The sequence below is a fragment of the Panulirus ornatus genome, chromosome 10, assembly GCF_036320965.1.
Source record: "Panulirus ornatus isolate Po-2019 chromosome 10, ASM3632096v1, whole genome shotgun sequence".
NCBI classification, from domain to species: domain Eukaryota; kingdom Metazoa; phylum Arthropoda; class Malacostraca; order Decapoda; family Palinuridae; genus Panulirus; species Panulirus ornatus.
In genome coordinates this window covers 8,894,723-8,921,114 of record NC_092233.1, presented here as the reverse complement: position 1 = coordinate 8,921,114, position 26,392 = coordinate 8,894,723, and the positions used below count along the sequence as shown (strand labels likewise).

The window sequence follows — 26,392 nt, the reverse complement described above, 5'->3', positions numbered from 1 at the left end:
TTACCCAGGCCGCTCGGATAGCCTTGTCCATGCAGGGTGCGCGGGCAGGGGCCCTGGCCGAGGGGGCGCAACTCTAGCGGCAGAAACGTGTGTCGCAGAAAATCAGCACGACGCGTGGTGGAGGCGCTGCAGGAGGCAGAGGCCGGCGGCGCCCGCGGAACAGCCTGAGTCACTGCTGAAACCCTGGCCGCCGCGGTCGCTGAGTACTCGTCTTTTGACTATCATGGTATGGCAGGCGCAGGCAGCAGCGGCCCACGCCCTCCCCGGGCAGCAGACCCTGGCCAATTAGGATCTGCACGGCACTCAGGGTGACTCGGCCTGGGACACTGCTGCCTCTACCAGGGCCAGAGTGAGGACCAACATCCACACTTACGGCTACCACTAACCTCAGCCTAGCTAGCACGTTGCTCCCACCACACCATGATATGACTGACCTCTGTGGTGAGAGCTGAAGAGGGTGTGCTGAATTGGTTTGTACATATGGAGAGAATGGGCGGGGAAAGGTTGACAAAGAGGATATATGTGTCAGAAATGGAAGGAGCATGGAAAAGGGAAAGGCCAAATTGGAGATGGAGGGAAGGAGTGGTGAATATTTTAGGTGCTTGGGATCTGAATATACAGGAGGATGAAAGGCGTGCACGGGGTAGAGTGAATTGGAATGATGTGATACACTTGCTGCCAGTGGGCTGAATCATGGCATGTGAAGCGTCTGGGATAAACCATGGAAAGATCTGTGGGGCCTGGTTTTATATAGGGGGGGGGGGCATGTAGTTTCGGTGCATTGCCCATGACAGCTAGAGAATGGATGTGAGCCAGTGCAGTCTTCCTTCGTCTGCTCCCTGTGCTACTTCGATGACGTGGGGAACGGCGGACAAATTATCAAAGACCAAAAGACAAAATATGTAATTGATTCTTGCAGGACATTATAATTGATGGATCTACTTGTGTTGATTTCACTTCGTCGTAAATCTACTGTCACACCACTGGTAATAAAGTGTTGTGATCTCCATCCTGTGGAGGAACGCGACCCGGCCTAAGAGTCAGGACAAGTGTGTATGATGACAGGGATTCACCCTGTGGGGCGGGGAACGTCATATATCAGAGAAGCTTTAAGGAATGGATTGAGGTCACCATTGACGTGACGCAGGTTTCAGTCATAGGCCCATTGCTCTTCTTGGTCTGTGTAAATAACTTGCCAGAAAAGTTGGCCCTCATACCTGAATATGTTTGTGGATGATGCCAAGGTCATAAAGGAAATGAATAATGAGGATTGCATTAATTTACAAAAGGGACCAAGACAAAGTCCAAAGTCGATCTGGAAAGTGGTTCATGAAATTCGACCCGAGGAAATGCTAAGGAATGTTGATGGTTCATAGTGAAGAAAAAAAGGCCTGGTCTTGAATATGATCATCTGGCAGGGAATAAGTTTAAGGAATCTGTGTGGGGGAGGGACACAGTTTATACCCAACCTGTCGCCAGAGCTACCTACACCTTGAGTGTAGAGAAGATAAACTCTGCTGGTAAAGATTTAATCTGCGTTTACGTACAAGAGATAAGGAAATGTTTAAAAAAAATCTACATCTTGTATAAGGTCAAAAACAGTCGTGACTAGTAGGTGAGGTGTCACACCTGCACCAGTAGTGACTGACTGGTGACATGTGTCACACCTGCACCAGTAGTGACTGGCTGGTGACATGTGTCACACTTGCACCAGTAGTGACTGGCTGGTGACGTGTGTCCAACTTGCACCAGTAGTGACTGGCTGGTGACGTGTGTCGCACCTGCACCAGCAACAGATTCTCACATTTGGTAATGAAATCACAATTCTTTTTTTTTTTTGTATATTTATTGGTGAGGTCTGGTGGAGGGACTGGACCCGGGAAACATTGTTCATGTGAGCCTGTTACCAGGATGACCTGTCAAAATGATGTATGTTACAGTACTCATGTATCACTTTCTCTAATGTATTAGATTTACTGTATGTAATGTATCAGGCTTACTGTATGTGATGTATCAGGCTTACTGTATGTAACGTATTAGGCTTATTGTATGTAATGTATCAGGCTTACTGTATGTGTTGTATCAGGCTTACTATGATGTACTAAGTTTATTGTATGTTATGGATCAGAGTTACAGTGAGGTATCAAGTTAACTGTATTATCTGTATCAGGTTATCTGTATGTTATGTCCCTCAGATACTGTAGTGTATCAGGGATACTTCCTGTTATGTATCACATTTCCAGTGTTGATGTCATGGAGGCTCCTCCAGGTGCGCCGTCACTCCTACCCGTGGTAGGCGCCGCCGTAGCCACCATAGCCAAGGCTGGCGCCCTTAGCCTTCGCGATGGCCTTAGTGGCGCTGGCGGTGGCCTGGGCAGAGGCGGCTGCGCTGGAGTGCAACCGCTGGTTGACCAAGGAGCTCTGCAGGGAGAGAGAGTTGGCTAGCTGCTGAGCGTAGTGCGCCTGGGCTGCCTGCGCCGCGGCGCCGGACGAGGCTGCTTGAAAGTCGCGTCGAGCGTTCGTGAACTCACCATGGCCGCCGTAACCCCCTCCGTAGTAAGGGCTGGCGCGGTTGGACGCCCACACTTTCCTGGCGTAAGCGGACTGGGCAGCAGCAGCGGCGGCCGCCGCCTCACTACCCTGCCTGAAGGCGTCGGCCTGCGCCGCCCCTAGCGCCCGGCTCAGCTGAGCTGCCTGGGCGTAGTGGGCGGAGAGGGCGCTGGCGGCTATGTTGGCGGCGCCAGAGGCCACTTGCGCCGCGCCCACGGCAGCTTGGGAGGCGGCCGCGTGCGCAGCGCCGCTCAGACCAGCGGCTGCGGCTGTAGCGTGGAAGGCCGCCTGGTTAGCGATGTGTGAGGACGAGGGACCGTGACTGAACCCGCCCACCGCCACGTATGAGCCGCCACCGCCACCGTACCCGCCATAGAAGCCTCGCCTCACCTGAAACATAGAGCCTAACCGTATAATATACACACGCAAACTCTAAGTTTCTGATGATTTTGTATGTCCAGAAAAGATTCACTTACCATCGCAAAATGCACAATGTTTATGTAAACCATAGAATTTACTCTGTATTTGAAACTTCCTGTATATCTGCAACGTTGATTATGCATTGAGGCAGGAAACTTGCTAAAGATAAAAATATGTTAGGAAATACTGTTATGGTATGAATGGTGGACGAATGAAATAGAATGAAATGGAATGAAATAGAATCAATGGTTAATGTAGACAACATACAGACATTTGAGAAGTTGTATGACAGGAAATGTTCAAAAGATAGGGCCACACTTAGTGTCAATAAAGAGCAAATGGCAAATATCACACACACATAGTAGTACAGTGGTTATAGCGTTGCTTCCTGCTAGTCTGTCGGGCCCTGGTTCGAATTCTAGACCAGACAGGTGCCTCACGGCTGACCTAGCTGTTCATCCTCCCCTTTAGGCTGGTCCATTAATAGGGGCTGCTTTATTAAGTTAGTAGTGTGTATGTGTGTGAGAATATATAAAACTAAGACAAGATTTACTTGGTAGGTTGAGAGAGACGGGGAGAAACCAGTGTAAGCCATCTCCACATAACACACACGTAGGAATCATACACACAGATGCACGTGAGTGTCACTTTTCCTATATAAAGGTCTAACCTGAGCTGTGTCCTTCAGGAAGGTGAGGGAGGGAGCTACCGACTAGACTTGGCGGGTTCAAGTTACGTCTTAACCTTGGGAGTGACGCTGACACAGACACACCGTGTGAGTTAGCGACCTAAGCCAACCAAACACGGGTGGTCTTGTGAGGACTCTAGTAACACTGTGTCACCTACATGTTCTGTGGCAGGTGGATAACACATTACTGGCGTGTTATGTTAGCGGTTAACGCTCGCCAGCTGTAGAAGTACTCACCCTCACAGCTGAAGGACTTACCCTCACAGCTGAAGGACTTACCCTCACAGCTGAAGGACTTACCCTCACAGCTGAAGGACTTACCCTCACAGCTGAAGGACTTACCCTCACAGCTGAAGGACTTACCCTCGCAGCTGAGGTACTCACCCTCACAGCTGAGGTACCCCCCCTCACAGCTGAAGTACTCACCCTCACAGCTGCAGTACTCACCCTCACAGCTGAAGCACTCACCCTTACAGCTTGAGTACTCACCCTTACAGCTGAGGTACTCACCCTCACAGCTGAAGTACTCACCCTCACAGCTGAAGTACTCACCCTCACAGCTGAGGTACCCACCCCCAGCTGAAGTACTCACCCTCACAGCTGAAGTACTCACCCTCACAGCTGAGGTACTCACCCTCACAGCTGAAGTACTTACCCTCACAGCTAAAGTACTTACCCTCACAGCTGAAGGACTTAGCCTCACAGCTGAAGTACTCACCCTCACAGCTGAAGTACTCACCCTCACAGCTGAGGTACTCACCCTCACAGCTGAAGTACTTACCCTCAGCTAAAGTACTTACCCTCACAGCTGAAGGACTTAGCCTCACAGCTGAAGTACTCACCCTCACAGCTGAAGTACTCACCCTCACAGCTGCAGTACCCACCCTTACAGGTGAAGTACTCACCCGTACAGCTTAAGTACTCACCCTCACAGCTGAGGTACCCACCCTCATAGCTGAAGTACTCACCCTCACAGCTGAGGTACTCACCCTCACAGCTGAAGTACTCACCCTCACAGCTGAAGTCATCGTTGCCACTGTAAACAATGATGCAGGGTTAACAGCCGTTGTGTGTCAAATGCCCCACTATTGTTCTCCTCCCTCGTTACCAGCCTACAGACTGGCAACTTTTGATAGCGTGTCTTATACACTAAATATCCCTAGCAAGGTACACAGACTGATCCTAGCAAGGTACACACACTGACCCTAGCAAGGTACACTGACTGATCCTAGCAAGGTACACACACTGACCCTAGCAAGGTACACAGACTGATCCTAGCAAGGTACAAAGACAATGACCCTAGTAAGGCACACAGACTGATCCTAGCAAGGTACAAAGACAATGACCCTAGTAAGGCACACAGACTGATCCTAGCAACGTACAAAAAAAGACAATGAATCCTAGCAAAGTACACAGACTGATCCTAGCAAGGTACACACACTGACCCTAGCAAGGTACACAGACTGATCCTAGCAAGGTACAAAGACAATGAACCCTAGCAAAGGACACAGACACGGACCCCATCAAACTACACAGGTACCACCAAGGTACACAGACACTGACCCCACCAAGGTACACAGACTGATCCTAGCAAGGTACACTGACACTGACCCAAGCAAGGTACACGGACGATGACCCCCGGTACTGTCACCCTAGCAAGCAACATGTAGACATGGGGAGAGGTCAAGGGGCGTGGGGAAGAGTGAGGGGACGTGTGGAAGGATATAGGGCGTGGGGAGGAGCGAGGGGGTGTGGGGAAGGATCCTGGGGCGATATAAGATTGGGGAGAGGTTTAGGAGGCAGGGGTGAACGTGGAAAGAGGGACGGGGGTAATAGGACATGGGGAGGAGGAGACATGGAGAAGTGAGGGGAAGTGGTGAGGGGTAAGAGGACGAGGGGAGGGGGAGACGTGGAGAGGTGAGGGGACGTGGGGTGGAGGAAGAGGTGAGGGGGGAAATGGTTGGGGGGTGAGAGGACGTTGGGTGGTGGGAGAGGTAAGGGGACGTGGGGGAAGGATGAAGGGGTTGAGAGGAGATGGGAAGGAGAGAAAGAGAGAGAGAGAGGTGAGGAGAGAGAGAGAGAGAGAGAGAGAGAGAGAGAGAGAGAGAGAGAGAGAGAGAGAGAGAGAGAGAGAGAGAGAGAGAGAGAGAGATGAGGGGGAGGAGCGGTAGTGTGTGTGTGTGAGGGCGTACCGGCCAGCAGGACACAGGCGGGGAGGAACTCCATCCTTCTCTGGTGTGATGGTAAACACTGCGGCTCCTGCCGCCCCGCCCGGCTGTTATATAGACAGCCTGGCTGGCGTAGTACCTGTGGCCACATGGTACACTGAGGTACCCTCTGGTTCACTGTACCTGTGGCCACATGGTACACTGAGGTTCCCTCTGGTTCACTGTACCTGTGGACACACGGTACACAGAGGTACCCTCTGGTTCACTGTACCTGTGGCCACATGGTACACTGAGGTACCCTCTGGTTCACTGTACCTGTGGCCACATGGTACACTGAGGTTCCCTCTGGTTCACTGTACCTGTGGACACACGGTACACAGAGGTACCCTCTGGTTCACTGTACCTGTGGCCACATGGTACACTGAGGTACCCTCTGGTTCACTGTACCTGTGGCCACATGGTACACTGAAGTACCCTCTGATTCACTGTACCTGTGGCCACATGGTACACTGAGGTACCCTCTGGTTCGCTGTACCTGTGGCCACATGGTACACTGAGGTACCCTCTGGTTCACTGTACCTGTGGCCACATGGTACACTGAAGTACCCTCTGATTCACTGTACCTGTGGCCACATGGTACACTGAGGTTCCCTCTGGTTCACTGTACCTGTGGACACACGGTACGCAGAGGTACCCTCTGGTTCACTGTACCTGTGGACACACGGTACACAGAGGTACCCTCTGGTTCACTGTACCTGTGGACACACGGTACACTAAGGTACCCTCTGGTTCACTGTACCTGTGGACACACGATACAGTGGGCCAGATGTGTACTCAGAACACTAAACTGAACATTTTAGAGAGAATGAACCATGGGGTTGAACCACAGACGTGGGAATGATTTGCTAGTGTACAGATCACACACACAAAGGGAACAATTGGAGCCTAATGTTCCGTAGGAGCGGGAACTGAAAACGTAAAACAATTAATCTTACGTCAAGTCATATGTGTAGACAGCCATCAAGATTTATGTTAGACTGAGGGACAGATGTGTGGACTGGTCACATCTTGGGAACTGGACTTGCGACACGGACGAAGCTCTGAGTTGAGCCAGGTATGTGGGAATTAATTTGGAACTAAACACGTGAAAGACTGAACCCTGAGTCAGATGTGTGGGAATGATAGTGTAGGTCCATATATGCAGTGTGTGTGTGTGTGTGTGTGTGTGTGTGTGTGTGTGTCATTAGGATTATCCTGAACACCTGAAGGATGTGTTTAGGATATTTCGACTAATGGTTATTGTTTGTGGTTGGCGGCCTCGATGGTCCTGGTCATCGAAAGACATAGATGCCAGAGTAGCCAGCCAATCAACCCTCCGATGCAGCACTGAACACACGAGACTTGAGTGAACCTATGAACTGAGTTAGATCTGTAGATATGAACCCTGAATGAACCAAATGTGCTTCGCCACTCCGGACTGAAGATGTCAGATACAGTGAATCATCATGAGTCGTACTGTATGTCACATATGTAGAGACACATATATAGATACGAAGCGGGAGCGAATCAATAAACCTCACGATTAAGCACATGTGGATAAGGCTCAAATAAACATGTGAGACGCACTGAGACTCAAGTCAAGCCACGTGTGTGACAGAACATGTGGCACAACGAACCTCAGCTGGATCCACATGTGATACAATGAACCCCAGCTGGATCCACAGGTGACACAACAAACCCCAGCTGGGTCCACACATGACACAACGAACCCCAGCTGGATCCACATGTGATACAACGAACCCCAGCTGGACCCACAGGTGACACAACGAACCCCAGCTGAACCACATGTGACACAACGAACCCCAGCTGGATCTACATCTGTTCCCAACCCTGGGCTGAACATGTTACTAAGAAAATCACATTCTGTAACATCTGTTCATATGAACAGTGAGATGATTCGAGGCAAAGAATGGTTCCTGCCGAGCGTTTAACCTTATAAGACACAAATTGTAACAACATGACAGGATGCTCAGGGTAAGAGCAGCAGCCTAGCGCTCTGCAATGGGTCGTCTGCTTCACCGCAGACATTCCTTTACCTTAACGTTACGTGGAGCTGGATGTGTTGTTTCTCATGTAAAACATGATGGATTCATTTCGTTCGAGAATTCCAACGTGATTTCAGTGTATATCAAAGGGACCGTGAAGCATTTACGGGGTCACACAATATCAACCAGTTCTGACGAGTGTTTTTGTGCGTTGGGGGAACATAGGGCCACGCCTTGCCATGTGGAGGAACACCTTGCCATGTGGAGGAACACAGGGCCACACCTTGCCATGTGAAGGAACACAGGGCCACACCTTGCCACGTGGAGGAACACAGGGCCACACCTTGCCATGTGGAGGAACACAGGGCCACACCTTGCCATGTGGAGGAACACAGGGCTACACCTTGCCATGTAGAGGAACACAGGGCCACATCTTGTCATGTGGAGGAACACAGGGCCACACCTTGCCACGTGGAGGAACGCAGGGCCACACTTTGCCATGGGGAGGAACACAGGGCCACATTTTGGGAAGGGAGACAAGTCATCTCTCTATGGGTAGGTACACAGGGCTACATATCATCATGAGGGGAGGTGGCGTGGGGGAGATGGAGCTGCACTTCATCATGGAGAGGAAGGCAATGCCGCCCCTCATCATGGGGAGGAACACGGAACCATATATCATCATGGGGAGGAACACGGAACCATATATCATCATGGGGAGGAACACGGAACCATATATCATCATGGGGAGGAACACGGAACCATATATCATCATGGGGAGGAACACGGAACCATATATCATCATGGGGAGGAACACGGAACCATATATCATCATGGGGAGGAACACGGAACCATATATCATCATGGGGAGGAACACGGAACCATATATCATCATGGGGAGGAACACGGAACCATATATCATCATGGGGAGGAACACGGAACCATATATCATCATGGGGAGGAACACGGAACCATATATCATCATGGGGAGGAACACGGAACCATATATCATCATGGGGAGGAACACGGAACCATATATCATCATGGGGAGGAACACGGAACCATATATCATCATGGGGAGGAACACGGAACCATATATCATCATGGGGAGGAACACGGAACCATATATCATCATGGGGAGGAACACGGAACCATATATCATCATGGGGAGGAACACGGAACCATATATCATCATGGGGAGGAACACGGAACCATATATCATCATGGGGAGGAACACGGAACCATATATCATCATGGGGAGGAAGAAGGCCACACCTCATCTTAGGGAGGAAGACAGAGCTGCGTCTCATCACGGGGTGGGAGACGGATACAGCTCATCATGGAGTGAAAGACAGCTTTACCTCATCATGAGGAGGAAGATGGCCATACCATACCATTAGGAGGAAGAAAGGGCCAGACCTCATCATGGATCACGTCATGGGGAGGAAGACGGCCACACCTTATCATTAGGAGGAAGAAAGGGCCAGATCTCATCATGGGGAGGAAGACAGGGCTACAATTTATGATAGGGAGGAAGACAGGGCTACATTTTATCATGGGGAGGAAGGCAACTGCACTTCATCATGGGGAGGAAGACAGGGCTACATTTCATCGTGGGGAGGAAGAGAGCTGCACTTCATCATGGGGAGGAAGACAGGGCTACATTTTATCATGGGGAGGAAGACAGCCGCACCTCATCGTGGGGAGGAAGACAGCCACCCCTCATCATGGGGAGGGAGACACCATCATGGGCAGGAGGAACTTATCATTTCAACTCAAAACTCTAGTTCTCGTTCACCTTACGGCTACAACAGCTTCCACCGGGAGACACTGTACAAATATCTGGTTCCCCATCTGTTGACGTGTGGAGCAAGAGGAACAGGTGAAGACTGGCGCGAAAGAAGCCAGACAGTGAGTCTAAGCATGAACAGGACGAAGGAAACTCTCGTGTATCGCCTTAATTATTTTAATTGTGACGAAGGAGTTGAGTGGGAGCCATCGAGGGCGAGGGTGGAGGAGCAGCATGGCGGAGGCCACGCCGGTAACACCACACCCGCACCAACACCTGACGCTTGGCAGGTGTTGAGGGAGGGAAGTGGCTCAGGTGTTGAGGGAGGGGTGTGGAGGATGTGGGTGTGGTAGGAGCGGCCAGGTGTTAGTGGTAGCTGTGCACCCGGGCCGTCTTGGCCACGTAGGCCGCGCCGTGGTGGGCGGCGGCGTTGAGGGCGGCGGTCTGGGCGTGGTGTGTCAGGTACAGGACGCTGTTGGCGATGTTCGGGTCGTTGGCTTGGGCGATCACGCCATGGGCGGCGCTGGCGGCCTCCGCGTCGGCCCTCCGGATGGCGTAGTTGCCTCCGCCGATGGCCTTGGCCGCGTAAGGGTCGCCGGCGTACAGGGCGGCGTTGTAGTACCACCTCTGCTGCGCCCCGTAGGTGGAGGGATGGAAGGGGAGGCCACCCCCGGCGTTCAGCACGTGGGACCTGGGCCCGGCGCTGCCGTATCCGTAGCCTCCGTTGCCGGCCAGTAGCACGTTCACGCCGCCCGAGCCTCCGCCATAGCCACCGGAGTAGCCACCGCCGTAGCTGCCGCCGTAACTGCCGCCGGAGTAACCACGGCGAACCTGTTGGGCGGGAGTGTGACGCTCGTTACGGGTGTTAGGAGCTATGGTGTCTTTATTCATGTTACTTGTGTCTTGTCTTTATTCATGTTACTGGTGTCCTTATTGTCTTTATTCATGCTACTGGTGTCTTGCCTTTATTCATGTTACTGGTGTCTTTACTATGTTTATTTATGTTACTGGTGCCTTTACTGTGTTTATACATGTCTCTGGCGTCTTTACTGTAATCATTCATGTTACTGGTGTCTTTACTGTGTTTATTTATGTTACTGGTGTCTTTACTGTGTTTATTTATGTTACTGGTGTCTTTACTGTGTTTATTTATGTTATTAGTGTCTTTACTATATTCATTCATGTTATTGGTGTCTTTATTCACGTCACTAGTGTCTTTACTGTTTTTATTCATATCACCAGTGTCTTTATTGTCTTCATTCATGACTCGTACATTCCTGTGGCTCAGGTATTGTATGGTGAGGCGTTGTACTTACCCTCCCCGCTGAGCACGCGCCCGTCACCACCAGAACTGTAGGATAGACAGAACACTACATTAGTGGTGAGCCATTACGTGGGGAGTGTTGGGGGATGTTGGTGAGGCGTAACGTGGGGTGTTGGGGATTTTGGTGAAGGATGAAGTGGGAAATGTTAGGGGATATTGGTGAGGGATGAAGTGGGAAATGTTAGGGGATATTGGTGAGGGATGAAGTGAGAAATTTTACGGGATATTGGTGAGGGAGGAAGTGAGAAATTTTACGGGATGTTGGTGAGGGATGAAGTGAGAAATGTTAGGGGATGTTGGTGAGGGATGAAGTGAGAAATGTTAGGGGATGTTGGTGTGGGATGAGGTGGGTAATGTTGATGTTGGTGAGGGATGAGGTGGGAAATGTTGGAGATATTGGTGAGGGATTAGGTGGGAAATGCTGGAGATGTTGGTGAGGAATGAGGTGGCAGATACAGCAAGTCTTATTAAGAATAACGTGTGATAGACTTACCAGTGATACGGCAGACACCTACCACAGGTGACACGACCTTCTGTAACACCCCACAGGTCGCCTCCCCCTACTGGCCTTCCCTTCTCTTCTGACATGCCTCATACGTCTTACAACATACTGGTCCCCCCTACCTCGAGATATGACGTTGGGGTACGTGTCGGAGACGAGAAGTGAGAGTAGGTCTGACCTGCAAATGACTTGCGCCGCCTCGTAATGAATGACCTGCACCGACTGTAGGTAGACCTGGTAGGATGACCTGTACTCTCTGGAGACCTGGTATGGTAACTAGCACTGTCATGGGACCTGATATGAACCTTACATTGTTTGGGGACCTGTTATGACCTTATTTTGACCCCTGGTTGCCAAGGAACATTAATCGCTCAGGGACCTGGCACATCCTACACTATCTGAAGACCTGCTATAACCCGTGCCACCTCAGGACTTAGTGACCAAACTAGGCCATTGCTATACCTGAGGCCCTGCCATAATGTCCGGGGTCACCAGGTCATAGGAGGGTTCATCAGGTCACAGTGAACAATAGGAAATCCTGTATGATAGAAAGAAATTTGGCAAATATGACGGAGTGGCCCTTGGAAGGAATATCTACTGAAGGGGAAACCGTAAATAAGCTCATGATTCTGGGAGGCTCAGAGAGGTGACCAACACCTTTGGCGTATGACACACAAGACTTACCAAGGAGAAGAGCTGGCCTCATGCTGGTGTTCGCTGGTGCTGTCAGCCTCGACAACTAGTGACAACGTACCCGACCCCCCTGGTTTTAACGGGAAACTTAACAATGCCTGACCAAATTATTACACAACACTTAAGAATGGTCGATTCAGTGCTAGTAGCTACGGCTTTGTTTTCTGGTATTCTTTTGTATCTCTTTTCTCTGTTTCTCTGATTCCTACTGAGCCACTGATGACTGACATTAAAGTAAGCCTCTGCAATGAGAATTTGCATAATGGAGGGATGATCAGCCGACAAATTACGTGAAGTTTAGTAGTTGAATATTTACCAGCCGACAGTGGGGCCACAGAAGACGTTTACGTATCCCCGATTGAGGGGGTGACTAAGACAAACAACGGGCAGTCAATAGTGACGAGAACTGAGTCAGTGAGTGCTTTGTTGGCCACACTGCACCAGACGAAAGTGCCACATGACTGGTTTATTCCGCTGGGGTTTGTCGCTCTGCCTTCGACACAATCACATGCTCTTTCGCTACTTGTGTCTTTCCAGTAGCGACGAATTCACGTCATAAAAAATAAATATCAATGAAGATTATTTAAGACCCTACCCGGGACAATAGGGTTGAAATACATATGATGTAATTGTTCTAAGCCGTACGTAGAAAACTCCAGATGCTGCAGATGACCAAGGTAATTATACTGTAATTATCTGTAACGGATTGGTAAATTATATGGTCATTTTGGGGAGGAGTTGACCAACCACTAAGTTGTCGATCAAAAGAGCAAAGAGGGTCAATGGCAGAATGGTTAGTGGCGCCTGTAGGTCATCTGGAGAGCTGAGGGCCAACACCAGGATGGTTAGTGACGCCTGTAGGTCATCTGGTGAGCTGAGGGCCAACACTAGGATGGTTAGAGACGCCTATAGGTCATCTGGTGAGCTGAGGGCCAACACCAGGATGGTTAGTGACGCCTGTAGGTCATCTGGTGAGCTGAGGGCCAACACTAGGATGGTTAGTGACGCCTGCAGGTCATCTGGAGAACTGAGGGCCAACACCAGGATGGTTAGTGACGCCTGTAGGTCATCTGGTGAGCTGAGGGCCAACACCAGGATGGTTGGTGACGCCTGTATGTCATCTGGAGAGCTGAGGGCCAACACCAGGATGGTTAGTGGCGCCTGTAGGTCATCTGGAGAGCTGAGGGCCAACACCAGGGATGAGTACCAGAATCACTGGTGGGCAAGTGGGTTCTCTATACGTGTATGTGTCAACCGGTATAAATGGAAACTAGTTTTGTCCCTTTTCGTCAGTCTTGCAAGGTTGAAGAACAGTAGAATTTTACTTATTGCACAGGAATTTATCGTTATATAAAGACATACTACAGTTAAGGGCACCTGAGGTTTACAGTCTGAAAACGAACAGAATGTCTGATGATGTAAAACCTAATGGAGGGGTTCCCTTTTTTTCGGGCTATGGACACATTGTAAATCATAAAACTGTCAGACATACAAAGTCACTTTCGTTAACTTTAGCGCCTCATTTAGTTTCCCGTTTGCAATGTCCACTTCAGAATTACACTCTCTTAATGTGTGCTGCTCTACAATCTCGTGGAAAAAGCTGTTCATTACTGAAGTGCAGCATTGCTGTCATCAGCGAGTTGCAAGTGTTGTCCAGCGGTTTATTTAACAAAACATAAATCTATTTTTCCTCTTTCCGTCTGTCTCTACCCTGAACCTCTCATGCATTTTTATGCATAACTTACTGATACTCTCATGAGTCTTCTATAGCAGCACTGACATTCTCGGACGAACAATTAACAATAATCGGACCGTTTTGAGAATATTTCTTACCCTCATGGTTGTCGAGTGATGTCCAGTTGTTTGGTCAATATATATATATATATATATATATATATATATATATATATATATATATATATATATATATATATATATATATATATCCTCGAAGGAATACCTGTCCCATTGAAAGTCAGTCAGTAAATAAGCCTCGCTAGATTCTGGAGCCAAGATAGCGTTACGGAGGGGAGGCACACGGTGGACATCCCCTGCTAGATGGAAACCACCTAGCCCTCCTACACTGGTGGTACCGTAATTTCAATTCAACTCCATAAGGTCTTTCGACTCCACTGTCTTGACTTTTCCCCCCTATTCGAAAAAAAAATCTTAAGAAAAGACTAGAGGAGACTGAAATGTGTTAATCGAGTGTTGGAGAGGGTGTGAGCTTGTAGATTGAGTGCCGGCAGACGATGTGTAAATGGAAAAAAGAAACGCGACCGAAGCCTGTGTAGAGTATATGACAAACGGCACAGTACTGCTGGCTTTTTGTGTTGCTTTAACTGGTCTCCCCAACACCCTGGCCACCACTATGAACGCCTAGTTCCTGTAGATCGACTGGGTTCACATGAGAAACGTCAAATAAGCCCCACCTACTTCTGCACAGAGGTTTATCATTGGTTGTAGAGACTACGTCAGGTGCTGATGCGTCAAATATTAAACTCCTTGTATATTTAATGATTTATGCTATTTCTCAGTTATCACCGACCGTCATATAGGTACAGATACTATGCTAGGTTGTTCAGCTTTACATAACAATAATAAGATAATCAACATCTTGAATGTAGCATATTGTACAATGATCAATGAAGATGGAGAAAAAATAGGTTCTCCCAGTGACCCCTTTGCAGAGATGTCGCTAAAGTTTTTTCAACCTTTGCTATTCATTTCACAAATAATTAAAACAATTCTGTTATTTCTAGTAAAGCTAAATAACTAGTATGGTTTTTGTACCCATATGACTTTCGTTACCTTGAAAAGAGTATAAATTATTAAATATGCAAAGAGCAGTAATCTGACATTATCACATAACGTCTCTCCAACCAATCATAAGCCTCTGTATAAAAGTAGTAGGCGGGGCTTATTTAGCATATATGTAATGAATGTTTTTTTTTTTTTTTATGGGTGTCATTTCAGTTTAAGTCGATGGCAACATATTTCAAGAATATGATAAAGGTGACAGAGCATCTTTTAAGGAATTTTCACTACTGGGGCAAAATTTCAGAGAGGCCCACTTATGCACTTGGAGATATATGATCATGATAAAGGAATCTCACATGGAATATTGACAATTTCCATCATTATACCAAGGAGAGCCTTAAAGGGACTAGTTTCTTGAGGCGAAAATGGGTTTTTGCTCTTGAGTCCTTGGGGAGAAGGGAGTGCCTAAAGGGGGGAATTGTCCCATCACATTGTTAAGAGATGTCCTGGAAGATGAGGGCCTAGTAAAGATTGGTGTGTAGTTAGGATGGCTTCTGACATAACCCTTATGGGTCAAGTGAAAGGCCTATAGGGGTCAGATCAGTGACCAACGGTGTCGAGAATGTGACGAAGATGAGGGTGTAGCGAGTGAAGACGGCCTTTGACTTCATTCTCAGAATGGTCCAAGCTAAGTTCAAGGCCGACTGAAGAAGGCGGTATGAATAACGATGCTTAACTTGAGCGAAAGATTGGATTTAGAGATTGCTGATGATACCATAGTCTTAAATATTGTTCTTAATGCCTGACATTTTGATCAAACGTAACTCTGAGGACTCTTTTTAGCCAAGAAAAATCTTCACAAGGGCAGATGTATCAATACACATTTCTGAGGGTAAAGATAGGTGTATCAGAAAGGTATTTTTGAAATATTTCTATTTTTCTTTTTTATAGAATTGTTTTAGTGCGTAAATTTGTACCTGGGTAGGTCTGAGTATTCAGGCACCTCCTAAAAAGATATATATCGGCAGGTGGCCAAGCCCAAGTGCATGTAGATACAATGCGATATATTGATATGTCATTTTCGTTAAACATAGTTTCACCAATAATAAGCCTCTTAGCCAAGACAACGTATTTGTAGCTGATCAAATCTACAATATTAGTTCCGCAGTGTGTGTGTGTGTGTGTGTGTGTGTGTGTGTGTGTGTGCAATTAGCTATGTGTAGTGCTAAGGAGGCAGTTTTTCAATTATGGGGCCGCATTCTTGAATCTTCTCTCTGTCATACAATTTTTAAACTGTTATGCTGTCTGCAGTTACTATTCCTTATTCATTTTATTACATGCATCTACCACATATCATAAAATACTTCTTTGCATTTGTTTTCTTAAGTTGTCTGATTTGATGTTATGCCTTGCAGTTGCTATTTTCCTCATCTTCCGAAGAACTGTTTATTATATACGTCACGAATCTGGTTTAAAAACAAAGGTTGTGATCAGGTCACCCTCACTATCTCTCTCTTCCATACTGGACAAGTTCAAGGCTTCTAGTCTTTCTCGGTAAGTAACTCATCCCTCGAAATTTTAGAATTTGGTACCATCTTTGTTGTTTTTCTGTGCACTTTCTTTAGCAGCTCTTTGTCCTTCTTTAGGTGCGGTGACGAAACCTGTGAGGCTTTTTCTTAGGGATATAAGAAATGAGAAAAGGATACAGAAACACATATAACATAACAGTAACTTCATATTAACATGGACGGATATGAGGTGGGACTGGGAGAGGAGCTGGTGATAGTGCAAGAGCAGGGAGGGAGGTGAGGCGGGAGTGTTTTGCTGCGGGAGGGCTGAGGCGTTGTCTGTGTTCCCATATTGCACCTGCACGCGGGATGAAGCATTGTTTAACGCTGCCAAAAGGATGAATTGTTGCCGAGGGCCCGTACAGCTACTGCAGGAGGAAGAGGCGATGTCGGGGCTTTGTTGTGCTACTGCAGGAAGAAGGCGGCGATGCTGGAGGCCTATAGTGCTAATGCAGGAGGGAGGAGGCCATGCTGGAGGCCTGCAGTGCTAATGTGGGAAGGAAGCGGCGATGGCGCGGTCCCAGAGAGCTCCAGCAGAACAGAGAAGGCGGAGGCACAACTTGGAGGAGGCGGTGCTGGAGCACATCGGTAGCTGAGGACATTAGTCGGAGAGTTGAGGGTGGAGCGTCCCACTGCAAGTGACCGATGAGGCTTTTAAAGGACCACCGATTTTGACAGAGAAATCAGGCTTTCAGCACCGCTTGGGTCTGCGTATGTGGTTCACATCTGTTGCGCGCCATGTAATCGAACTGAAAAGCTAGTCTTTCGCGCCATCTCGGGAGCCTAACGAGAAGTACGACTAAGCACAAAGGCTAAGTCATAACCCAAGTTCCCTGATCAAGATTTTAATTATTACATTATGTAATGTAATATAAATGATACTGAAAGAAAGCTGTGACTCTAATGTCAAAATATATCAATAAATTCTGTCAGTATAGCTTACCTGTATATGTATTTACCCCCTGGACTAGGTTGGCTGTAGAGGAAGGTTATCAGGATCTCGTCTGGTTAACGTTTTAAGTCCTTGAAGTCCTCAGGTTTCCCAAGACCGTGAGGTCAGACTTCACTTGGAATACACTATTCAGTTCTGGTCAGCAAAACTGATCAGAGGTAGAAAAAAAAAAAACGAATGAATTCAAAGAAGAGCCACGAATAAAATCTCAGCACTCAGAAAAAAGCCGCATGAATAAATCAGAAAGTTAAGGTTGTTCTGTTTCTCAAAGAATAAGGAGCCGAAGAGGAATACCAGAAATTTTCGTGTCATATATCATCCCCCTCCCTCTCGAAATGCAAACTTTGACACTTTGGGAAGGCTTAATGGTCTTCCTCACACCTTTTCAGCTGATTTTCCTTGGGACTAGCACTGGTACGCCGGATAGGATGTCGCCAGCTGCTCTGACTATGTAGCGGAGGTTATCTTAGCTGGGTTGGAATTATACGTCCTTTCTACCAAAGGACGAGATATATTTAGGAACACTGACTCTTAGGACTGTCTGGGATAATGATATTCACCACCAAGGAACATAAATTATTTATTGAATAAATTAAATACAGGAATATTATGGGAAAGTTGGAGCGGCTCACGAGCCACTTACTAACAGACATTTGACCTCCTCCTGGAGGAGGTTGAGGCCCTTACAGGTCGGGGCCGCTGTCACACGCGTCTATCGTGACTAGAGTACTGTGCCATAGTTTAGCCAATATCCATGCCTTACAAACGCTATTTTCAATGTGATTTTTTTTCCTTTTAAAGATATACTCTTGAAAATCTCATTCGTATTGACGGGTACCGAGACTGGAGAGACGCCGGCCTATGAAGACCACAGTGAGCCACGGTGAGGGAAGCCCACACGTCTGAGGCAGTTCTTGCTCCGTGAAGGTCAGCTGGTCAGCTTGCAAGACCTGACCTGTTTAGGAAATACTTGACTTAACGATGTACCTGACGCTTCGTAGAGGTTTGGTAAATCTATAATGTAATGATCTATGTTGCTGCAGGTGTCGTCCACTACGTAAATATCGCTTCGCCCATCCAGGATTGACATCATAGCTTTTTTTGCTATATCAGCCAAGTCTATGCAGCTGTATTTGCTTGAGGGACCCGCGCACACATAGCCCGTGATATTTATCCAAACTATCTTCTGTTACGGGAAATGGCAAGGATGCTGTCGAATATATTCATCACCATTGTTCAGCTAGCGTTCCGTATCCATGAAAGTAAATGATAATTAGGAAAACAGTTCTTGAAATATTTGAATAAACTAAGTTTTGTATATGAGCTGTGTTATATCCCGTTTGGCTTGTGTTGTAGAGTTCTTGTTAAACGCATCACTGTAGCCATTTCTACTTCTTTTTCTTTTTTCTCATTTCAATCTTGTCACTACTATTGACATAAGTATCGTGAGTCTGTGTTTCCTTAAGAAAATGCCTTAAAGGATGCATCATGCTCACCTCTACAAAATATGGGGGAAAAAAAGCTTTCGCACAAACATGAGGTATATGCTTGACTTCCAGAAGAATGTCAAAAAAAAATATTTTAGCTTTTAATACCAACAGAGTGGCTACTTGGTAGTGCTGGAGGCGGAGGAAGTACCACAGGGTAGCTGAAGCAGGTCGATGGTAGAGGTTTGTTGTGGTCCACGCCTTCAGCGGCTGCCGCCAGGGAGGTAACATCTCACGGTGAGTAAAAAGTGAAATTTGTAATTTCTGTCTTGGGTGTCAGAGAAATATGAAACCTTAGAGATGTTTTCTCGTTTACAAGTTCCATGTATGATATGTTGGAGGTAAGTTGGTAAGCGATGTCAAGTTCAGTGACAGGAACATCTTTTGTCCTCTGGTCAGACTTGACGCACATCAGCTGGTGGCGATGACCCGACGAGGACTCAGTGTGAGCCGTAGGACCGCGGGGCGCCACCTGACGGGTGAGCTTTGTACAAGGCCTTGGTGGCAGCGGCCCGAGCCTTCTGGGCCGCGCCCTGTGTACGTGCCAATTCCGCCACGGCGACGGTCTGTTTCTGAAGGATGTTGTTAGCGGCTTTCTGTGCCTGGCTGAGCATGGCGCTCTGCTCTCGGTAGGCCTCGGTGGCGGCGCTCAGCACCTGTTGGGCCACGGCCGCTTGCGCCTCGGCTGCCCCCAACGCCTGCTGCAGGATAGCTAACTGCGACAACGCAAGCAGACGGATAGCGTCTGCTGCCTGCACAGTGCGCGCGGTCTTGGCGGCCTGAGCCGCCTCTTTGAAGACGATCGCCTGTGCGAGTTGAGCAGCCTGGGTGAGTTGTGCGGCCTCAGCATACTTCGCTGCCGCTGCCGCTTGAGCCTTCTGTGCCGCGGAGGAGGCCTTGGCGGCTACCTTGCGCGATGCTTCTTGTGCCGCTTTGTAGGCCGCCTCCGCCTGCGACTCTGCCGCGGCCGTGGCCTGGCCAGCAGCCTGGTTGGCGAGGTCGGCCGTCGAGGGGTTCAGGTGACCCCCCTGCTGCTGACCCCCCAGCAGTAGCTGGAGGCCACCAACACCTGCATCACTCCCGCTGTAGCCTGAGTGACCCGCTAGGCGTTGCAGGAGGGCGTGACCAAGGCCGCCACTTATACCATATCCTCGTTTATCCTGAGAAAAGAAATAGGTGATGTACAGACTTCAGAACATGATTATTGCATAATACTAAAGATACTTCTTACATTATACAGAATACACAACACCTCTGTAGCGCACCATTCTATAATTTGTCCTGTTTAGTCTCACACATATATTTTTCTTCATACCTTAGAGCGTCGTTGTCTATTAATGAAACAGACCTAATCTTGAGCAACACATTAGGCTACATGTTTCATTTTTAGAGGCTCATATCGTAATATGGTGTATGTCTGACCTAGAAGCAGGTGTGGAAGCAGGTGTAGCCCCTATCCTGGAGACGTGTTGGAGGCAGGTGTTGCCCCTAGCCTGGAGGCAGGTGTGGTAGTAGGTCCTGCCCCTGGTTTGGAGGCAGGTGTGGTAGTAGGCCCTACCCCTGGCCTAGAGGCAGGCGTGGTGTGGTCGGTTCTGCCCCTGGCCTGGAGGCAGATGTGGTGTGGTAGGTACTGCCCCTGGCTTGGAGGCAGTTGTGGTATGGTCGGTTCTGCCCCTGGCCTGGAGGCAGATGTGGTGTGGTAGGTCCTGCCCCTGGCTTGGAGGCAGTTGTGGTGTGGTTAGCCTTACCTACAGTGGATTATGCTTTTCTTGTGGTTAACGTAGTACAGCAGCAGGGAACAAGGAAGACTGGATCTTAATGGGTAGTGGTACTGGGCATATCAGTCACTCACTGTCACTAAATCCTAACGCTAGCCTTGTCCTGGTAAACTTATTCCAAACAAAAGCTTTATCATTTTCCAGGATATGGAAACGAAATTAATGAAAATGTTCTCATCCTTTTACTTAAGTACTGGAGCGAAAAATGCTAGGCTCCAGTCTTCCGGCACCTTCTCAATTAGTTTCTAGGATCCAGTCCTCCGGCACCTTCTCAATTAGTTTCTAGGATCCAGTCCTATGGCACCTCCCCTTCAAATGGTTTATCAAACAATTTACGCAGTGGAAAAGTTTGCCTCGATCTACTTCTTTCAATATCCGAGGTGACAGGTCATCTGGATCCATTGTCCTACTGTGGAGTAATTGTCTCGTTTCCCGTCGCTATTTGCTTTTAGATCAGCTCTGATAATGACAGTTTGATCGACTAGCACGTCTTTACTGTAGTAGTAGAGCGCTTCTTGGGATAACCTTTGAGGTAACCTCGTCGGCATTTCCTACTTCTCATTAAAATTTAAAACCCACTCCAACAGTTATCAAAGACATGACGTCTATTCATTGCCACAAACCAAAAGCAGCAAAACTTACCGTATCAGTCAGTAATAAACACGGTTGTCACAGGAGAGGTACACACTGAAAAACCATCCCAGTTTGTGTAGTGGAACAACTTACCCTCTTAGGTTGCTCAGCAGCTGCCTCCCTCCCGCTTGCTGGTGCGCCTGTGGCAGTTCCTGGCGGGGAAGTACACTTATCAGTCATATGGTACAGCACTCGCTTCTAAATCATTTATATCTTACAGCAAGAATTATAGCTACAGTAATATTAGCTAATGTCAACAAATTCATTTTCGCGTCAGTCCGATTCAGAAAAGTGTCGTTTCAATCTGGCGCCTCTCGTCCAGCCCTTTCAAGTGTCTGACGACGTTCGAATGTTCATACTTGTCACTGGAGGCGGGGTTAAGTCAAGCAGTCCAGGTGTCACTCATCAGTACCTAGAATAATGCCGCCTGCCATAACACACCACCACCAGCTCACTCCTCCTGCCCTCCTCCTCCTCATCCTTTATCGCTGATGGTAAACCGCCCGTCGGGTCTCGCAGGGCGTTACACTTGGCGGCTTAAGTAGATCTTCCCTCCTCAAACCGGATTCCTCTAACAAGTCAGTCCTCGTGGCAAGAACTTGATGGATCGCCAGTTAACCTGCAACACACCTAAAGCCCCGCTTGAATGATGCAACGCTCAGGTACAGGGAGGTTATATAGCGTTCTCTGCCTCATGCCGAAACGTGCCAAGTCACCCTTACCCCTACTAGTGGAAGCCGCTACAAACATTGCTTCACTTTATTTCTGTAATTATCTCTATATTGCGTTACATGTCTGATTAGTTACATTTAAGTATATCAATTTATTCTTCATATGGACACCTAAAATGTCCATAACAAGTGAGTTTAAGTATCTCCAGGTGTTTCCGGAAAAGGAGAAAGTTCAGGTTCTAACAGTTACATTGAACAAAACACCATTATGTTAACACCCGTCAATAGCCGAATCGCACAATGTCTTTGTGGACTAAACTTACACGACTTGCTCCGTTTACTGTGGACAAGGTCCGTGTCTCCATGAAAGACGAAAAAGATTATAAAATGAAAGTGCACAAATCATGAACCTTTTGCATGCTAGTGAAAGTTTCATTGGCCTTTGTCGCAGATGAAGATATTTGTCGTATTTTCAGGTCAAATTATGGATGCAGCTGTATACAGTCATCTTTGAGGAATTCCAGGCAAACGGTTCTCCGAAATATTGATTTAATGTTTCTCGTCACATTTATGGGTGACTCAACCATAACTTTCAAGTTTCTAAAAACTAATTTGATACCGGCCTTACCCAGGGTTGGGTGTAGGTAAAGATTACGATCTCGCATGATGATAATAATAACATCAGACTAGGCTTTGACGTCCTCCAGGGTCGTCAGAGACTTTAAACTTCTTGGTATCACTAAAGACGGCGGGTTTAACTGGAAGAGTCATGTCAGCACTATCACCAGATTTTTCTTCATACCGTCTGTACTTACTCCGCCGACTGGAATCCCTACTTCTATCACCTGAGCTCAGGAAAGTCTATACCGTCTTCAGTCTACCTAAGGTCACCTGCGCCTCCCCATCCTGGTCCTTCTCACAAGCAGATATAAAGGCACCAGCTGGAAAGAGTACAGAAAAGGACACAGAATCATCCTGGGCCCTTCTTACACCGACTAACAAGAGGCCTTTCCACATCCAGGCACTATAGCTTTTCCATGGTTTACCTCAGACATTTCACATGCCCTCTATCATGTACTATCACGTAAAATCGATGCAAACCATATATGTCCTTAAAGATTCGACTTAGGGTTTAACACGACTATCCGAGATATAAACACTTACCCGTGACGGTTTATAAGACTGCACATCAGAATGTGTTCGAAACTCCATAGGATCCCTTGCCACCTCTTTTGAATTAGTAGGTTAATGGAGACCCTACCGATCTTCAAGCCTCAGAAACACTCTAAATTGGTTCCTTGGGCACAACGGGGACATTTAAACCCCTACGGCTTACCACACCGCTCATTACATTTCCCGATTGTCAACCCGGGTTCGAATCCAGGAGCGCATAGAAGTGAACGGCGCTAACTCGCTGAAGCTGGGGGCAGCGATGCTGTTTCCTGCGGGGCCGGGTGGCGCCGGGAATGGAGTGAAGGCAGGTATGAATATGTACATATGTATATATATTTATATGCTTGTGTATGTATATGTGTATATGTTGAGATGTATGTGTATGATTATGTACGTGTATGGGCGTTTATGTATATGTATGTGAGTGGATGGGTTGTTCTTCGTCTGTTTCCTGTCGCCACCTCGCCGACGCGGGAAACGGTGATCAAGTATGATAGAATAAAATAGATAATGAATTGTTCCTCTAACAGGATTGTTTGCTTTCTTAAGGTGTCCCGTCTCAGGCAGGGCCGTAGGTACTCATGGGAGTTTGCTGCTGGTAATCAACCAAAGACGGTCTTTGATAATGGACAGACCATGTGTGAGATTTGCCATTAGCATTACCCCCACGACCTGCCACATCATTTACTATATTGCTGTAAAATCAATTAATTCGGAAATAATTCGTAGCGAACATTACAAAATATACTTAAGCATTTCTTCTAAAACAATATTCTATTTCAGATACATCATTTACCAGAAAAAGTAACCAAAATAGAACTGTGAAAGAAATAAAGTTCAAGACCGCATTCAATTTTCTGATAAGAAAATATTTGGCAGGCTAATATGCTTCTCAGGTCTGGTTACGTCGCTTCAAGAAGCAGAAATATAAGGTTGAGATAATCCTAATAACAGTCTTGAAAGTTTCTAAATCAACTAGATACTGTCCATGGTAAACAGAATTATAGAGGCTAAGATTAGAAGCTGAGGAAGAGATTGGTCAAGAAATAGTGGTTTAATGTGAGAGTTAGAATGATCTAAGGAAGGAGACAGTAAATGCCGGTATGTTGCAAAGATTTCATATCTTAAGCACAAACGAGTGGAAAACTTTCTCTCCGTAATGTACAAAAGGTAACTCCACGCCCTTGGTCTTACTGAAGCCTCGCTTACTATTGAGCCTCTGCTCATTACCACACTCGCACACTCTTTTGACATCACACACTTAGGAGGCCTTCCTCACCTGGTCTATTTGACACACAATAACTCTTACTGTGGCGTCAAGAACCCATTCTAACCCTAGAGTCTTCACCACATCGAAATTCATTCAACCTCACGTACGGAATATATTCATAACGAGAGTATATATGGTCTTCGAATTATCCTTAATACCTGAAGTATTCGTTGAATTTTTTCGATGGTTGACGATCATGGCCTTAATTACCTGGCTGATTGATAGGCCTAAAACCCTAACGTGCAACCAACCAAATTTAACCTCAGCACTACAACAGATCCTTCATGGTCTTCCACACATACTCCTTACCTGTTGAAAAGCATCATAGTGCCTCTCTACCATTATTCATGGAATTTACCTTTTAAGCTATTAATCTTTGTATAGTGTACAGGAGGTTACAGAGGTTAGGTGAATTCACATAGGAAATATTTGACAGCGTATTAGAGAATGTTATCTACTTCTGTGCCTCTGAGAATTGAACAGATTTCATTTTAAGTGAAATAATTGTAAGTTTCCGTTCTGGGTTGCGCGATTGAGTGTTAGGAATTCTCTGCTAGTGTGAATGTTGTTCCTGCATAAGTGGTCAGGAAGGTGGTTTCAGCCTGTCCTGTATCTATCTTTTTTTTTTTCAATTACCGTTGATAGAGCAAAGAAAATTGCCTTTGGTGTTTCAAATTCCTCATATCCAATTAGATATTATGACGAATAGATATTCAATACCTCTGTAGTGCTTACATGAAATCACTAAATACGAAGATGATATTATGAATAAAGTATTAGTAAACTGAATATATATTGAATGTTATAATTATCTTGTCTTTAAAAAAATCCTTATTTTATTTATAGAGAATCAAATTATAAAATTAGCTAGTATTTTAGCTACGATAAGAATCATACATATATATTACATGACCCATGTGTAAGCTTTGTTTACATTTGTTTCATATGATTTCACAAACTTTCTGAAGTTGCGAAAAATCACGTTATATGACTATTTCCTTGTGAAAATGAAAGATTGCATGTCTACCTAGGATATAGAAATGGAGGTTCCTGTGAGGGTTGTATCAAGGGTTAGTAACCAGATAGAAAAAATGATATATTTTTTGATGATTTTTATCAAAGTTTAGTAAGTCCTTGGTTGACCAAAGTTGTTTTAGGTACACTTTGGTGCCATACATCAAACCAATCCATGAAGTTTGGAGAGAAATTACGATTTTGAATGGGAGAATTACCATTCCGGACATTTACTAGTTTGCAATAGAGATGAAGGTCAAAATACTTCAAAGGACATCAAAAACAATAGGAAAAATAATTTCAAAGCCAGCCAAACCTAACAAAATTAGCTGGATGTCCGAAACAGTATTCTGGTTCTTAAGATGACATATATCATGTGTAAGATCAAGAAAGGCCTCTGTTTAGAATAATAACATCACCGAACTGAAAGAAAATCAAAAGAGAACTGACCAGGCATCCATGAGCCTCCAGAGGGGAAACTAGATGTGGTGATGTCTGTAACTCAGAATGTCACTTATTTTCATGAAACAGATTTTTGCACTCTCATTTACTATAATTAGGTTGCATATTGGTGAAAAAAAAATCAAGAAACAATGTAGAAAAAAAATAGTACACACAGAAATACATAGTAAAGATGGTAGAGTTTGCTTTTCACAGGCTATGGAAAGTAAGAGCAGTAATAAGATGTCATTTTCCTTCACTCAGCATGTGTTTTTCAGAATCATCCCACAAGCCTATAGATAATTTGTGGAAGATCTGATTAATGATCTTGGCAGCATATTCATTTATAAGGAAACTATGGTAATGGAAAATCTATACTGGATCTCTTGGAACCAGGGCTACATCTAAGGGTTTATGATAAAGGATAAAATTTGGCTTCTTCAGTCATTTCATAATGACTGTGAAT

The 26,392-nt window shown here is 46.6% G+C and overlaps 4 protein-coding genes across 4 annotated transcripts in view; 1 reads left to right on the top strand and 3 right to left on the bottom strand.

Annotated features, from left to right (window-relative positions):
- Window positions 1-1,840: 1,840 nt before the first annotated feature.
- On the bottom strand, window positions 1,841-5,906 carry LOC139750652 (uncharacterized). Its single transcript, XM_071665331.1, has 3 exons — window positions 5,851-5,906; window positions 4,669-4,694; window positions 1,841-2,940 (listed from the first exon to the last, which is right to left on the bottom strand). The coding sequence occupies exons 1-3, from the start codon at window positions 5,882-5,884 to the stop codon at window positions 2,284-2,286; spliced, it is 717 nt and encodes a 238-aa protein (XP_071521432.1). The 5' UTR covers window positions 5,885-5,906; the 3' UTR covers window positions 1,841-2,283.
- Window positions 5,907-9,813: 3,907 nt separating this feature from the next.
- LOC139750651 (uncharacterized) lies at window positions 9,814-12,603 on the bottom strand. The gene is made up of 3 exons (XM_071665330.1): window positions 12,171-12,603; window positions 10,977-11,011; window positions 9,814-10,491 (listed from the first exon to the last, which is right to left on the bottom strand). The coding sequence occupies exons 1-3, from the start codon at window positions 12,190-12,192 to the stop codon at window positions 10,027-10,029; spliced, it is 522 nt and encodes a 173-aa protein (XP_071521431.1). The 5' UTR covers window positions 12,193-12,603; the 3' UTR covers window positions 9,814-10,026.
- Window positions 12,604-18,022: 5,419 nt separating this feature from the next.
- Window positions 18,023-21,992, bottom strand: LOC139750650 (uncharacterized). Its single transcript, XM_071665329.1, has 3 exons — window positions 21,770-21,992; window positions 21,451-21,509; window positions 18,023-20,106 (listed from the first exon to the last, which is right to left on the bottom strand). Exons 1-3 carry the CDS (start codon window positions 21,834-21,836, stop codon window positions 19,387-19,389), a joined length of 846 nt encoding a protein of 281 aa, XP_071521430.1. The 5' UTR covers window positions 21,837-21,992; the 3' UTR covers window positions 18,023-19,386.
- Window positions 21,993-25,401: 3,409 nt separating this feature from the next.
- Window positions 25,402-26,392, top strand: part of cos (kinesin-like protein costa) — a 131,323-nt gene continuing 130,332 nt past the window's right edge. The window contains exon 1 of the mRNA XM_071665289.1: window positions 25,402-25,541. Within this exon, the coding sequence (XP_071521390.1) occupies window positions 25,512-25,541 (30 nt within the window). The 5' untranslated portion in view covers window positions 25,402-25,511. The remainder of the gene's footprint in view (window positions 25,542-26,392) is intronic.